The sequence below is a fragment of the Chelonia mydas genome, chromosome 1 (genome assembly GCF_015237465.2).
Source record: "Chelonia mydas isolate rCheMyd1 chromosome 1, rCheMyd1.pri.v2, whole genome shotgun sequence".
NCBI lineage: Eukaryota > Metazoa > Chordata > Testudines > Cheloniidae > Chelonia > Chelonia mydas.
The window spans coordinates 275,000,447-275,014,290 of record NC_057849.1 but is presented as its reverse complement, the minus strand read 5'-3'; the positions used below and the strand labels follow the sequence as shown (position 1 = coordinate 275,014,290).

The following is a 13,844-nucleotide window of genomic DNA, read 5'->3' as shown; positions in this document are numbered from 1 at the left end:
TGAGCTAACTCTGCGTCAACAGTACATTTTCAGCACCATGGACACTTCATAATTATTGACTTTGTTCCATAGTAACACAAAGCAGAAGCATCTTCACAGTACCTGAAATTGTGACTAAATTCAATGTTTTATACTGTGACATTGCAAGAGGTACAAAGTACCTAGAGTTAAAATATTTTCTTTTACAAGAAACAGTCATATTTCGCTCATCCTTTATTCTATTTATCACTTGAAAGAAGTAAATTTCATGGGAGCAGAAGTTTTTTTTACTTGATTCTGTACAATTCATTTTAGTGTATAACTAAAAACAGATAGCTTTGATATCCATGAATTAATAATTCTATTTTCTCAAGTGGAAATAGTGAATCCGTTTTTCTCATTTGTTTGCATATTTTAGCAAATCACAATACCAACTGAATGTTTCAAAAGCATCACATCCCCATAAACCCTCCACTAACATTCTTTAAAATAACTACCCACCTGATATTGAATTAGACAAGAACAGATGAAAAAGAAGAGAATTTACTATATTCATTAAAGTGTCTATTTTGAATATTATAATCTGCAAATATGAAAACACCATCCCACTATTTGAGAAACATGTAGCCTTTAATGAAACCTATAAATTTTTCTACAAACACAAATTACTAAACACCAACACATCCACAAACCAACCACCAGTGAAAAAACCCAGTATTTAAATCTGAACTAAGGCAATTCAGAAGACGTGAATCACTCATTACAAGACTTCTTTTTCATCACCAGACAGGTGAACAACCACCAAACATTTAAAGGTTTCTGGAAACCACTCTGCATGTGCTCTATTTTTGTTCCAGCTAGAGAGATCTCTGGATAGCAAACCTCTCCCTGAAACAGCTAAAAGAAAAAGGATACATTTCTGTTATGCCTCAAGATTAGAGTTTAATTTTTTTTGTCAAAACACTTATTGATGAAAAATGCTGCTTTTGACAAATTCAAACATTTCAGAAAATATGTAATTTTGACAAACATTCTAGCAGGGAAAATTTAAAATAAAAAAATAATTGTTTTTCAGAATTCCCAAATTGTGTCAATATTTTTATTTTCATTTTTATATTTTTACATTTCATAATAGTTAAGATAGTCTATTATTTTATGTCAAAGTATCAAACTGGGTTTACAACACAGACACTGATCTAGAAAATATAACACTTTCTAAATAATCTTTCACAGTACTAACTAGCAGCTGCCCTTCACAGTTTTAAAATAAAAAGAGGAGAAATATTTCATCTATTATATTATATTTAGACATATAATATGCACTACTTCTACCACTGACAAGTTATGAATGAATGAAAAATAAAAAAATGAAAAAATGAAAAAATAAAATTCAAAATAAGATTTCAGAAATCCAAAACTATTTTTTTCAGTAATTCTGATTTGTGGGAAATTTCAAAAATATCTGTTTCTGTTCCAGTTCAGACCAAACCCAAATTTTGAAATTTTCCAGTAACCAGAAATTCTGAGTTTCCACCAGCTCTACCTAAAAATACATCACCCAACTCCAGTTATAATTCTTATTATTGTAATGCATAGAGGATCACAGGCTATCAAGGCCTCATTGTGTTTGATGCTGTACAAATGCCCAAGTAAGAAACTGTCCCTCTGAACAGCTTTCAGCCTACATACACGAGACAGAAAAGAGCATTATATAAGCAAAGTGAGTATATGTAAATTCCATGTACCTTTTTTTTTTAAATGCATGGTTAGGAGTGTTTTGTATGTTTGTTTTATCCTCTAGACTGGACACCAGAACACTATTTTTCTTAAAGTATATTCTTCAGTATTCCCACTAGTGAGGTACAGAATTAGTGATTCTAGCACCCCATTTAAGTCTTTACAGTTGATTCCTCAAGATTACCAGACAATAGAACCATGTTCTCTCATCACAATCACCTTGCTGAAAAAAATTCTTAAACTGGGGCTTTGTGGAAAAAATTCTGCAGCTTGCACTTGGACAAAGTCTTCTAAACTAAATTCATACCAACCCAAAAAGCTCTACCAGAGATCCCAAGAGATGGTACTGGCCTCCATTTGCTTCAGTCTGAAATATAGTCTGGAGAAGCAGTAGCACACCGCAGAGCTGAGGCAAGTGTTCAAGACATATGAAACATACAAAGGAATAGTAATGTTAATTCTCCTTTAGTATTCTTCCTCTAGATGGTGAGGGAAAAGGTTCAATAGCATTCATAGCAAGATGGCTAAAATTATCCATCAAGGAAGAGGAGCTACTTCTCCACAAATTATCCCGACAATTTACATGAGACATTCAGTGCTGAGATCCATAGAAACTCATCTGATCTGCATTTCTCACTCCAATGGGTTATGCTTTGCCCTTTAACAAACATTACACTGAGCCTATATTTCTCCTCCACGTGCTCTCTAATTTTCTCCCATAAGGATGGTTTATTACCCAAGTCCTGCCCTGGTTCACACACCACTGGAATACATCTTACCATCAGCTGAGTGGAGTGAGCAAACATTACCAAAATGACACAAATTGGGACAGTACTGCCACATTCAAGTCCCAATGTTTTCTGCAGAACATTAGCACTCCCTTGCTCCAGGTCTCTTTCTTTCTTTCCTTCCTCAAATTCTCATAAATGAAAACAAATGCCCATTTCAAGTCACAGTTAGCCTCCCAGTTGCCAGCTATCTTCAGGAGGGATGTACCTTAACTATAGCCCAATATCTGGAACCATGTATGCACCCTGGCGCAGATGCAGGGCCTAACATGTTGGGAGGGATGGAGACAATGCCAAGGCTCCTCCTACTGCTCACTTCCCCCTCTTGCCCCACCTGCCTGGGAGGAGAGAGTAATAGCTCTGCAAAGTCTGCTTTCCTCCTTGTGCTGCTGGGGCAGAGGAATAAGGGGGTGCTTTATGCCTCCTTATGCCCCAGCGCAGGCATGGAGAGTGGGCGACAACCTGGCCCTAACAGTCTCTCTGTTTGGATCCCAGCAATTATCTGCAGGAAACTACACTGACAGCTCCTGTTGGTTACTACTCAGCTTGAAAAGTGTTGTGGTGTGTGGATAAAGCTATTCTGGCACAATAAGCAAAAACAAAATGTAAAGTTTGTTTGGCTATTGAATTCTGACTCAAAATGATCCGTCTCCTCTGACTGAATTTCAGAGCTGATAATCCTTGCACACCTTTCTTTCTTACTGTTTCTTGCTGCCAAAGTACATAGTGGGATTTAAGATAAAGCAATCTAAGGATGAAAGATATAAAACAATCTAATAGAATAAATCCCTTCAACTGGGAGATTTCCATACACACATGTGCCTTTTAACTACTTACTAAAGCAAAAATACTACTGTGTTTTCCAGTCTCCATTCTTAACCATAAAATCATCTCATTAGTTTAGAATCATGATGCTTGCCGTTTCTTCCTTGCTAGGAGTATATGTTTCAGCCCATAGGAATATGCAAATTTGATCTATAATTGATCATACATTAGCTATTCTCTTGGATTGTCCAAAGTAATCAGTATATATCACTGAATGTTCAGCATTCTTCGGTCTGTTAGTCAGTCAAGTTTCCCAGTGCATTGCATACAGAGCAGCAAGTCCCATAAAAAGATTTAGACCATTTTATTGAATGACTGGAAAAGATACAATGATAATTTGTAGCCAGATAGTGCCATTGATTTTTAAATAGAATGGGAGGAGTAGGGAGTGGGAGCAGCAGCTGGAGAGACAGATTCCGGCTGCACCATTCTTGACAAGAAGCAAGAAGAGAGCCAAAAACTAGGGTACAGGCACAGGACTTTTTCATGGCTATCTTCTGTGACTACATGTCACGGACCTCAGAGGAATGCTTGGTGTGAGTGCCATGTCTTCTACAAGCTCTGCAGGGGGCAAAGCAGCTCCACTGCAAAAATGGTAAAGAAATTTGAGGGTTAACTAAATATAGCCTTCAATACCACTGTATTATTATATTAATTCTATGGTATTGGTAAAAATACTAATAAAATGTCACTGGGTTCAAGCCAACATTGATTATTCTTATTGGAATCAAAGTGCCTGATCCTCAGCTTGTATAAAATGGCACAGCTGCTTTGATATCAGTGATTTACAACAGCTGAGGATCTGGCCCATTGTGAAGAAAACCAAACTTCTGTTAACAGTCTAAGTTTCTTTTTCATACTTTGTTTCAATGTATAAAAACATTTATACATTATTCATTCAGAATTCTATATGGTTTTGTCTCCACTTGTGTAATTGTTTGTATGCAGAAAACACTTTATTTCCATCTTCTTTTCCAGGGAGACTCACATGGGGAGAAATTATATATAAGCATGACAACACTGTGTTTAACATCTCCTTATTTCAGCAGAAATGTCTGGCTTTTGTTCTCTGCAGAAGAAGAATAAAAAAGAATACAGATCACAAAAGGAAGTGATAAATGACTGCAAGGGGCATCCTTTAAGAATTATAACTTGAAACAGTCTTCCACCCCCAACTATTTGTCAGCTGTTGTGGGTTAAAAAAAAAGCCTGCAAACATATTTGCCCCACCATAAATCTTCTACCTTCCAGGTCATACAAAAGCCACTTATATTGCTATTGAATATTTGCATTTTAATTACAAGGCAAATCACTTCATGATTGTGTCCTTGCTGTGACTCTGCCCAGATTTCTAAATTACTTTGCTACATTCAGCTTCAGGATATAACTTAAATTCTGACTAGTCCATCACTGTTATCCTCTCCTTGACATAGTTCAAATGCTGTATCTCTTTGAAAATGCCCCACAGCTATGCAGCAGCTTTGCTGCCACTGGTACTGCTTGCATTTACTAACTGGGTTTCAGGCAGTTTTCAAGTCCAGTAGCAGCCCCATTCGTCTGCACCACAAACTTCTGCAAACCAAAGCAGTCACTCCCTTGGCACTTGGTACAACAGGACTTTTATTTCATATTTAAGAGCACTAAGCTATCCAACAGTCACCAGGATGCTATGGACTTGTGACTTTCACATTGAACATGCCCTTAGGATTTTAACGCACAACATGAAAATCACAAATATGATTGAACTTGTCAAATAAATTAAGAGCATTGTTGTATCAGTAAGGAGAAATGATCCAGGGTTCAGTAATAAGGAAAATATTTATTTAGGTATGTCAAGGTTCCTTCCCCACTCTGAACTCTAGGGTACAGATGTGGGGACCTGCATGAAAACCTCCTAAGCTTACTTTTACCAGCTTAGGCTAAAACTTCTCCAAGGTACAAACTATTTTATCCTTTGCCCTTGGATTTCCACTGCCACCACCAAACTTTATCTGGGTTCCTGAAAAAACGTAGTTTGGAAACATCTTTTTCCCCCAAAAATCCTCCCAACCCTTGCACCCCACTTCCTGGGGAAGGTTTGGTAAAAATCCTCATCAATTTGCATAGGTGACCACAGACCCAAACCCTTGGATCTTAGAACAATGAAAAAGCATTCAGTTTCCTTACAAGAAGACTTTTAATAGAAGTAAAAAAGAATCACCTCTGTAAAATCAAGATGGTGAATACCTTACAGGGTAATTAGATTCAAAACATAGAGAATCCCTCTAGGCAAAACATTAAGTTACAAAAAAGACACACAGACAGAAATATTCATTCTATTCAGCACAGCTATTTTCTCAGCCATTTAAAGAAATCATAATCTAACACATACCTAGCTAGATTACTTACTAAGTTCTAAGACTCCATTCCTGTTCTGTCCCCGGCAAAAGCATCACACAGACAGACACAGACCCTTTGTTTTTCTCCATCCTCCCAGCTTTTGAAAGTATCTTGTCTCCTCATTGGTCATTTTGGTCAGGTACCAGCGAGGTTACCTTTAGCTTCTTAACCCTTTACAGGTGAGAGGATTTTTCCTCTGGCCAGGGGGGATTTTAAAGGGGTTTACCCTTCCCTTTATATTTATGACAAGGTATAACATTCAGAGAAGAACAGACTCCCTGGAGGAACTGCCTGTACATTCAGGTCAAGGGTAGTACACAAAGGAGCAGAGGGAAATCAGCTCTAGAAACCTTCTGTAGACCAGCCCATGGACACCTCAGAGTAGACAACATCCTCTGATTTTCTCATGTCTTGCACATTGTGTAGTTATTCACATTTTCCCAAAGTCTATGTAAAGAGTGCAAAACACTACCAATCAGATTTAGTAGCATTTTAAACCCACTTTGCACTGGTACAAATGATACAATGTGCAGGGCAAAGGAGAATGAGGCCCTATCACTACAATACAACATACTATGCAAACACAGAGGATTTTACAATGGTACTAAAAATGTTTCAAGACCTACCCTCTGATGTCAAGTGATTGTGTAAGGCATTTATGTAAGTACTTTAAGTAATAAAAGAAAACTGAGGGTTTAATGAATATATATTGACTACAACCTTAGGTTATATATGTGTGTATGTATACACACACACACATAACCTAAGGTGAAAAGTGATTCATGGTAAGTGAAAGTCATTACAAATGTTAATAAGATCATAGAATCATAGAATATCAGGGTTGGAAGGGACCTTAGGAGGTCATCTAGTCTAACGCCCTGCTCAAAGCGGGAACCTCCTGCTCAAAGATAGGTAAGTCCTCTGTTACAGAAGGAACATTTTGAGTCAATTACTACTTTTTCCACACACAAAAATCTGTATTAAGGAGAACTTTAAGGATGGTGAGTTAAGCACTCATAATAATAATAAGAAGAATAATTAATGATGATAATAAAAATGAAATGTAATGTCAGGATAAATATACAGCTTTAACTTTCCTCACTTCAGCTATTGCCATCTAGAAATCACATACCGTTCCTTAAATAATAATATTTTTCATATAACCTTAGCCACATGTCCACAGTATCTACCAATATATTTTTGTCATTCTTGCTTACTTGTTTTTAGTTCAGACTATAAAAGCACAATAGGATTTTAGTGATAGGTTATATATAAGTATTGTTTTCTAATAAGTATTATGACTTTTTTGTCACCATAACACTTCACATACAAATAAAATAAAAATAAAAACTAAGTTCTTCATTTCATGAGATAGTTTTAATGTGTTAATAATTCATTGCTACACAGTACTGATTTGAAGGCTAAGGACCCAGATGTATCTAGCAGACATGCATAGCTCTGTGCACTGGAGAACTCAAGGAAGGTTTCTCTCTCTAGTGCAGAATTATTTCATAAGTTCCACTTGGGGTGGTTCAAATACTCTCTGGCCATCACTCAGAATTGTGCTTACATGACATGATATTACCTTAATAACTGAAAATTACAAGACAATTTTTAATAAGTATTTCTGATGGTACCATCATTATGGAAATCATTTTTCTTATGCAAAGATACCAAACATAGAGATCTCATATTTGGTTTGTTGATAGATTTTGTTGAGACAAACTTCAAGACAAGTCCAAAGATAAAAGATTCCATAGTTCTAAAGTTATGAAAATTTAGATTGGACAATTTCTTAGCAAAGACTTTCGATTTCACAAAAAGGCAAGAATTTTGACTGCATATAGTGAATATACATTGACATATACATACATTATTTTACAACCAGTGTTTTTTCAGCTTAGCAACGCACAGAAGCTTTGTGCCCTATTTACAAAGCAAATTTGAAGTTTGAAAGTTTAGCTACTTTTGAGATATCCCTCCAGAATATTTTTTAAAACTTGGGTAAAATATAATTTTGCATCTCGTAAGGTGCATCCCATTGAATGATGAAAAACATAGTTAGAAATACTACCTTGCTTAAGCCATGCTGACCCCCATCATCACATTATGCACATAATCATTGTATTACAATGAAATTCAATACATTGTGCACACAGTGGAATGCATGTACCAGCCAAAGAGGAATTTAATGTTAGTAATATTTGGACTTTGACATTTATAAGTTACATTAAAGATAAATTCTTATTTCAAGGACTGATGGCAAATTAAATCATCCATGTACAGCAGCAGCAATGGTATCTTCCTATACAAGGCAAAAGAAAAATTAAAAAGAAAAGAAAAAGGAATATCTGCCTTGTTTTACACAGCTACACAAGTATACCAAGTTTTACATAAAAGAAGCTAAATATATTCATGCCCACGCAAATAAGGTGAAATAATGATTCATTGATATATAGAAGCCTAAAAATCTGCATTTTATTTGTTTTTATTAAAATAAATCTTTATTAAAATGGTATAATTCCCAATTAATTGTTACTGTCATACAGCATGTAACTCCTTTATATAACCTCATCTCAGAGTAGTCTTCTGTTTTAATTGCTTTGATCGAGTGTACTCTAAGGATCAAAGCCCAGAGACTTGTTTTGATGATAACAAGCAGTTCAGCAAATACAGCAGCCCAGATCAAAATTTAACACTATCAGAAGTTCAAGATGATTCTCCTGAGCTGAAGAATATAGTGACCGATATTTTCAGAGTCTCTAAAGAGTCCATGGATGTCTAAATACTGTTTTCTAATACCTGTGTAATACTTTTCCTGAACACTGGGTGACCAGGACATCAAGTTTATGATATGCCATAAATATGACTTTTTGAAATAAATAAATAAATAGAGGCTAAGTTTGTTCATTCCAGTTCATGTTACATATGGAAATTTAATTTCATAAACACTGCAATTCATTTGAGAGAAAATGTCTACATTAGCATAACCTGCTTAAAATAAATCATGCAAAAAATTTATGTGAATTTGCATACTTATGGCACACTTCATAATCTCCTCTCCTTTGATGCGTATTTAAACATTTCAGTTGTTGAGGAGAAGTTGATTCCAAGTCTTATCCTTCATCTTTCCCGAAGTGCTATTTTAGCAAAAATTGAAAGACATCTGAGTATTAAATGAAGAAAAAGCATAACTCAGCCCTCTGTATTTTAACCCATATTAAGTTAAGTTGATCAGTCATAGCATTTAATTAAAAATCTGGTAAATGCTTTCCCCAAAATCTTTTACACAGATCTCTAGTGGTTTTGGCTCTGCCCAATGGCTGAGCTATGCTAGCTACATTTATACAAGGCAACTATGACTCATTGGCCTGCAGTGTCTAAATATGTCTTATTTCCTAAGAATTTCAGTTTAAAAGTATGTAACAAATATATGATTTGTGCACAGGCTTCGTTTCTTTTAATACAGTTGTAGGAATATACGGATAATATTAAATGCTGAGATTCTGAGTCAGTGAAGCTATTTTAACAGCTCTGTTATTAATAACCACAGTTTAGGCCTGATGCTGCAAACCTTTCCTTGTGGGTTTAACTTTAAGCATGTCTGTAATCCCAATGCCTTCAGCAGTACTATTCATGTGCCTAAAACTAAGTACATGTATATGAGTTTCCAGGGCCCTTATATAGTGCCTTAACTTTGTATGGCACTTTACAAATATTACAATAAGAGATGGTCTCAAAGACTTTACTATCTAAATTAGACAAGTATAAAAATATGTAGCTAACAGGGGGGAAAAAAGAGAAGGTAACAAAAGGTGGGACTAGGGATTAAACAAACACAGATTCATTATTAAGCAAATCTTACCAATTCTTATCTTTTTAAAATACAGGTTGAAGTAGGACAGGAGAAAAAGAGTAGACAGCACAGGAATGGAAGTCAAAGCTAGAACCAAAGCGAAAGAAGTGAGTGGGGTCTGAGGTGAGATTTGAAGAAGAGAGGGGGGTGCTTTACATATACTTTATTTTTTTATTTACTTTTTAAAACTATACATATTGTTTTCACTATATAACATCAGGTTCAAAGCACACGGCAAGAAAATATAACACTATAGGAAGAAAGATATAATTTGGGGTCTTTTTTTTAAAAAAATGGTCTCCCAATGGCACCTAGATGCATTAATACACAGACAACCTATCCTGTTAATAGCAGCTTCATTTTCCAAGATCAGTCAGTGTTATATTGCTCACTTAGCATCCCTAATTAGTTAATTTCTTCCTTTAGATTATGCAATCTCACCCCAAAATCCTATGGATAAATAAAGTAGTTCTTGAGAGAGATTTTTGTTCATGTGAAAATGAATGCTGTAGCCTGGGTATTTATTATAACCATAACATAAACCTACATAAAACAGCCTTTTATCAAGTTGCTATCAGAGGCTCTATGGTCAAAAAATAACACATGATGAAACAGCCATGACTGAGCATGTTGACTATACTGACCCTTTCAATTTAAGAGGCTCAGAAAGAATACCTGATGCCAAGAGTTGTGTAAAAGATCCCAGCTGCAGGAGACTGTAAAGAATGTTTAGATCTCAGTGTGTGGAAAAAGTAGTCATTCTGCAGAAAAACAGCCCTGGGGCACTCATGTCTCTGAATCATTGCCAGGATCAGCAGATATCTGCTGTGAGGTAGACACACACTGTTTCAGCACAGCCCTATCAGTAGATATCAGTGTAAGGATGGCATGATTAAAAATAATAGCTTAATAGAGGAAAGGCATATGAACTAAAAAATGTATACAGAAGTTCTTTCAAGTTCAATAGATGTAATAAATGCATTGGGTGCTAAGTATTTTAGTATAAACTTTGTATCATCACATTGATTGTTCTGGGAATGGACTCAGTTTGTTATACATTTAAGGTGCTATTCTCGAATCCTGTAGAGTAATTGCCAAATGAAGACTGATACACATATTTAAGCATGGAGATATTTGTTTTAAAGCTGAGCTGAAAGAGATAGTCAGTTTAAGTCATGATGGGTTTGAATTGTTATTCAGGGCCAGAGTGCTGTAGGGTGCACTTTTGTCAAGCCTTAATGTGGGATTACCTAGTTTTCTAGACTGAAGGCATTAAAGATTTCATTTTTTTAAATAGGTTAGGGATAAGAGATTTTTACATCAAACATATCACAGTTTTGTCAGTAATTTCTTACCTTTAGCTATAGCACAGAAGACTATTCACCTGCATAAGGTGAAAGTTGGCTGCACACTGAAACCCTTAATAGTCCTAACAATAGATTCCTGCAGCGCTGTCTATTGCTCACATATTACTACTCTCCAAATGAATCACATTGAAGGCCAGACAGCATTAACCTACATTTAGAATATTAAAAACATGTCTCTATCAGGATGGATACATTACATAAAGTTTCAAAAATACTTTTGAATTTTACAATTTGAAATTTGTGATGATGCCAAGAAAGTGTCTATTCTTTACTAAATGCGAACACTAATGCAGCTCTGGCTACGAAATTACAAAATCCACTGAACCTGAGAAGGATAATATTACTGAAAATATTCAATAATAAAAACATACCCAATGCAACTTCACCTTCAATTACAGACAAAGTAAGTAAACTGATTTGTGACAACGCTAATTTCTTACATCTCTTCTTCCCCAAATAAACACCAATTAACACACAGGTTTCTTATCCTATTTAGCTTACTCTTATTCAAAGTTTACCTACATTTTAACTTCCAGACAACCGATGTTATTAAATACACTTACCTGAAAAGTATAAAATCGGGTCCCATTAGGAGGATGCACCTTAGGGGAGCCAGAGACAGTGTTCATATCTGAGAAAATCATTTCTGATCACAGACACAATACAATCCACAAGGAGATACAGACGCAGAGTAGAGTGCTAAGCTTACAGATAAATCCTTCATATATTTAGGGAGGCAACTGTATGAAATGGAATCTGCTTCATCCATTCACATACAGAGTGACAGCATTTTGAATTCCCCACTCCTACATTTGTGAGCTGTACTGTAAGGTCTTCAGTCACTGACCTTTGAGTGCAGCTAGTTCTTTAGAACATGCAGGATGAATAAAAATTAGAATTGTTGAAGAAAAGAAAGCTAGAACTACAGTAAACGGAGCTTGGGCAGAATCTGGCAATGCTTTGGACCTGCCCATCTGTTCCCAGTGATAATCACCTCCCTCCACCACAGCCTAGCAAAGTGATTATGCTAAGCATCCCAGTTAACCAATAACACAGTTTCATTTCAAGCAAGCAAGCACAGTGTAATGCAGAGGACCTCTTCTGACTAACCTGGAGCATGTCTGAGATTCTGTTTATAGCTATGTTTGATAACAGTGATTATTTTATCATTTCAGTTATTAACAACCATATTAATTCTTACTTTTGCTGACCATTGTTTTATTTTAAACATTTATATATGATTTCTGCATTGTCTTTTTACCCAGCTAAAAAAAAAAATGTGTTGCTCTTCATATGAAAAAAAAAATGTCCAAACAAATTTGTGGCTTATCTCCTATAGACTGAGAACATAATGAAAGACAGGGATACAGAAATAAAGTCAGTTTATATTTCTATTGACTGTTAACGGTTAATGCAACACAGACTTCTTTTCCCATTATTTGTCCCTTATCTTTAGAAATGGCTTCAAAAGCAATACTAATTATAAGGGTGAAATTATTTTACATTTTTCCTCAGTCTTCACGTTTTTCTCAAAGCTGCTCTACAGAAACCACGACATCTCATTTTAATAATTCAAAACACAAACTATTGATTGTAAAACTGATCTACAGGTGAACATACACTGTATAGACATTTCTTGGAGATATTTCTTAAGAATAAATCCATTCCTTTTTTTTTAAGATCACAAAATGTTACTTGCAAACATCTATGCTGAACAGGCAACAAGGATTCATTATGTTACTTGTTCACACACTGATTGTTCAGGCGACAGGAAGGCATAAAAGATCATATTCAAATGACCTGGCACCTTTTAACAGAAAAAAGAAATGTTCCATTTACACATAATTCAAAGGTGGAGTTTGAGGAAAGGATGGAAAATAGAACACAGCTAGAAAGACAGAGCCTTTATGTTCTATCAAGCATGTTACCTTTATACAAAATTTTAAAAATGAGAAAGAGCTTAAGAAATACAAATTTAAAAATGGAATCTGTCAAAAAACTAAGAAGCTGCCAGGCTGCCAGCTTGGTTCTTATTCTCTTTCTGCATTTCATTCTGAATAATTGTAATGTTTTAAAGCAACTCAATATAATATAGTTCCTCTGCTTTTATAATGGTTAATAGAGGGCATATATTCCCACATATACACAGATGCCCCTTTCTTTAAATTTGCATGCTGACCTCTGCTGCTGTCCACATTATGGTATGATGTGTCCCATAACGATATTTTGTAAACCAAATTCCCCCTTTGTTCCAAGTCTTTCCAACCACTCCCTTTTAACTCTACTCAGAAGTGGCCATAATTAATCTAGAATTGTTATTTCGACCCATTCTTGTACTGAAGCTTGCAAAAGCTACTCATAAGTCTTTGCTTGAGAAATAGAGTATAGAAGCTGTACAGTCTATTTTTCCCCCTTTATTTTGGAAAGAAGGACTAGGCATGGGGTTATGCATTTGAGTCACTCAACTGGCCAAAGTAGAAACTCCAGATCTTTGGTAATCTCAGTAGGGAAACTTTCATTCTGAGCTACTATTTTGTTGCTTTATAATCATCCAAACAAACATCTGCTGCTATTTCCCCACAGTTTCATGAATAAACAGCGTTTTGTGTAGATTTGAAGACTAAAGGGACTAGTATGATTGTCTAAATCTGACCTCCTGCATATATAGGCCATAGAATTTCACCTAGTAATTCCTGTATCAAAAGTCTATATCTTCTGTTTAAGATAGAGCATACCTTTTAGAGAGACATCCACAATCTTGATTTAAATACTTCAAGACCGCATCCTGTTGGTAAATTGTTCCAATGGATAATTATCCCCACTCTTAAATAAATTGCATTTTATTTCTAGTCTGAATTTGTAGAGTGTCAGTTTCCAGCCACTGGATCTCATTATGCATATTTCTGCTACAGT

The 13,844-nt window shown here is 35.5% G+C and overlaps 1 protein-coding gene across 5 annotated transcripts in view; it reads right to left on the bottom strand.

Moving 5' to 3' along the window:
- The window catches only part of PPFIA2 (PTPRF interacting protein alpha 2), a 610,761-nt gene that overhangs the window by 432,969 nt on the left and 163,948 nt on the right, over nucleotides 1–13,844 (bottom strand). For 3 of the 5 annotated variants that reach the window (XM_043547089.1, XM_037885772.2, XM_037885778.2), the window contains exon 1: nucleotides 11,495–11,853. The exons of the other annotated variants lie outside the window; for them this stretch is intronic. In XM_043547089.1, coding sequence (XP_043403024.1) covers nucleotides 11,495–11,575 — 81 coding nt within the window. In that variant the 5' untranslated portion in view covers nucleotides 11,576–11,853. Of the gene's footprint in view, nucleotides 1–11,494; nucleotides 11,854–13,844 lie in introns of those variants that run through there. 5 annotated transcript variants of the gene reach the window in all.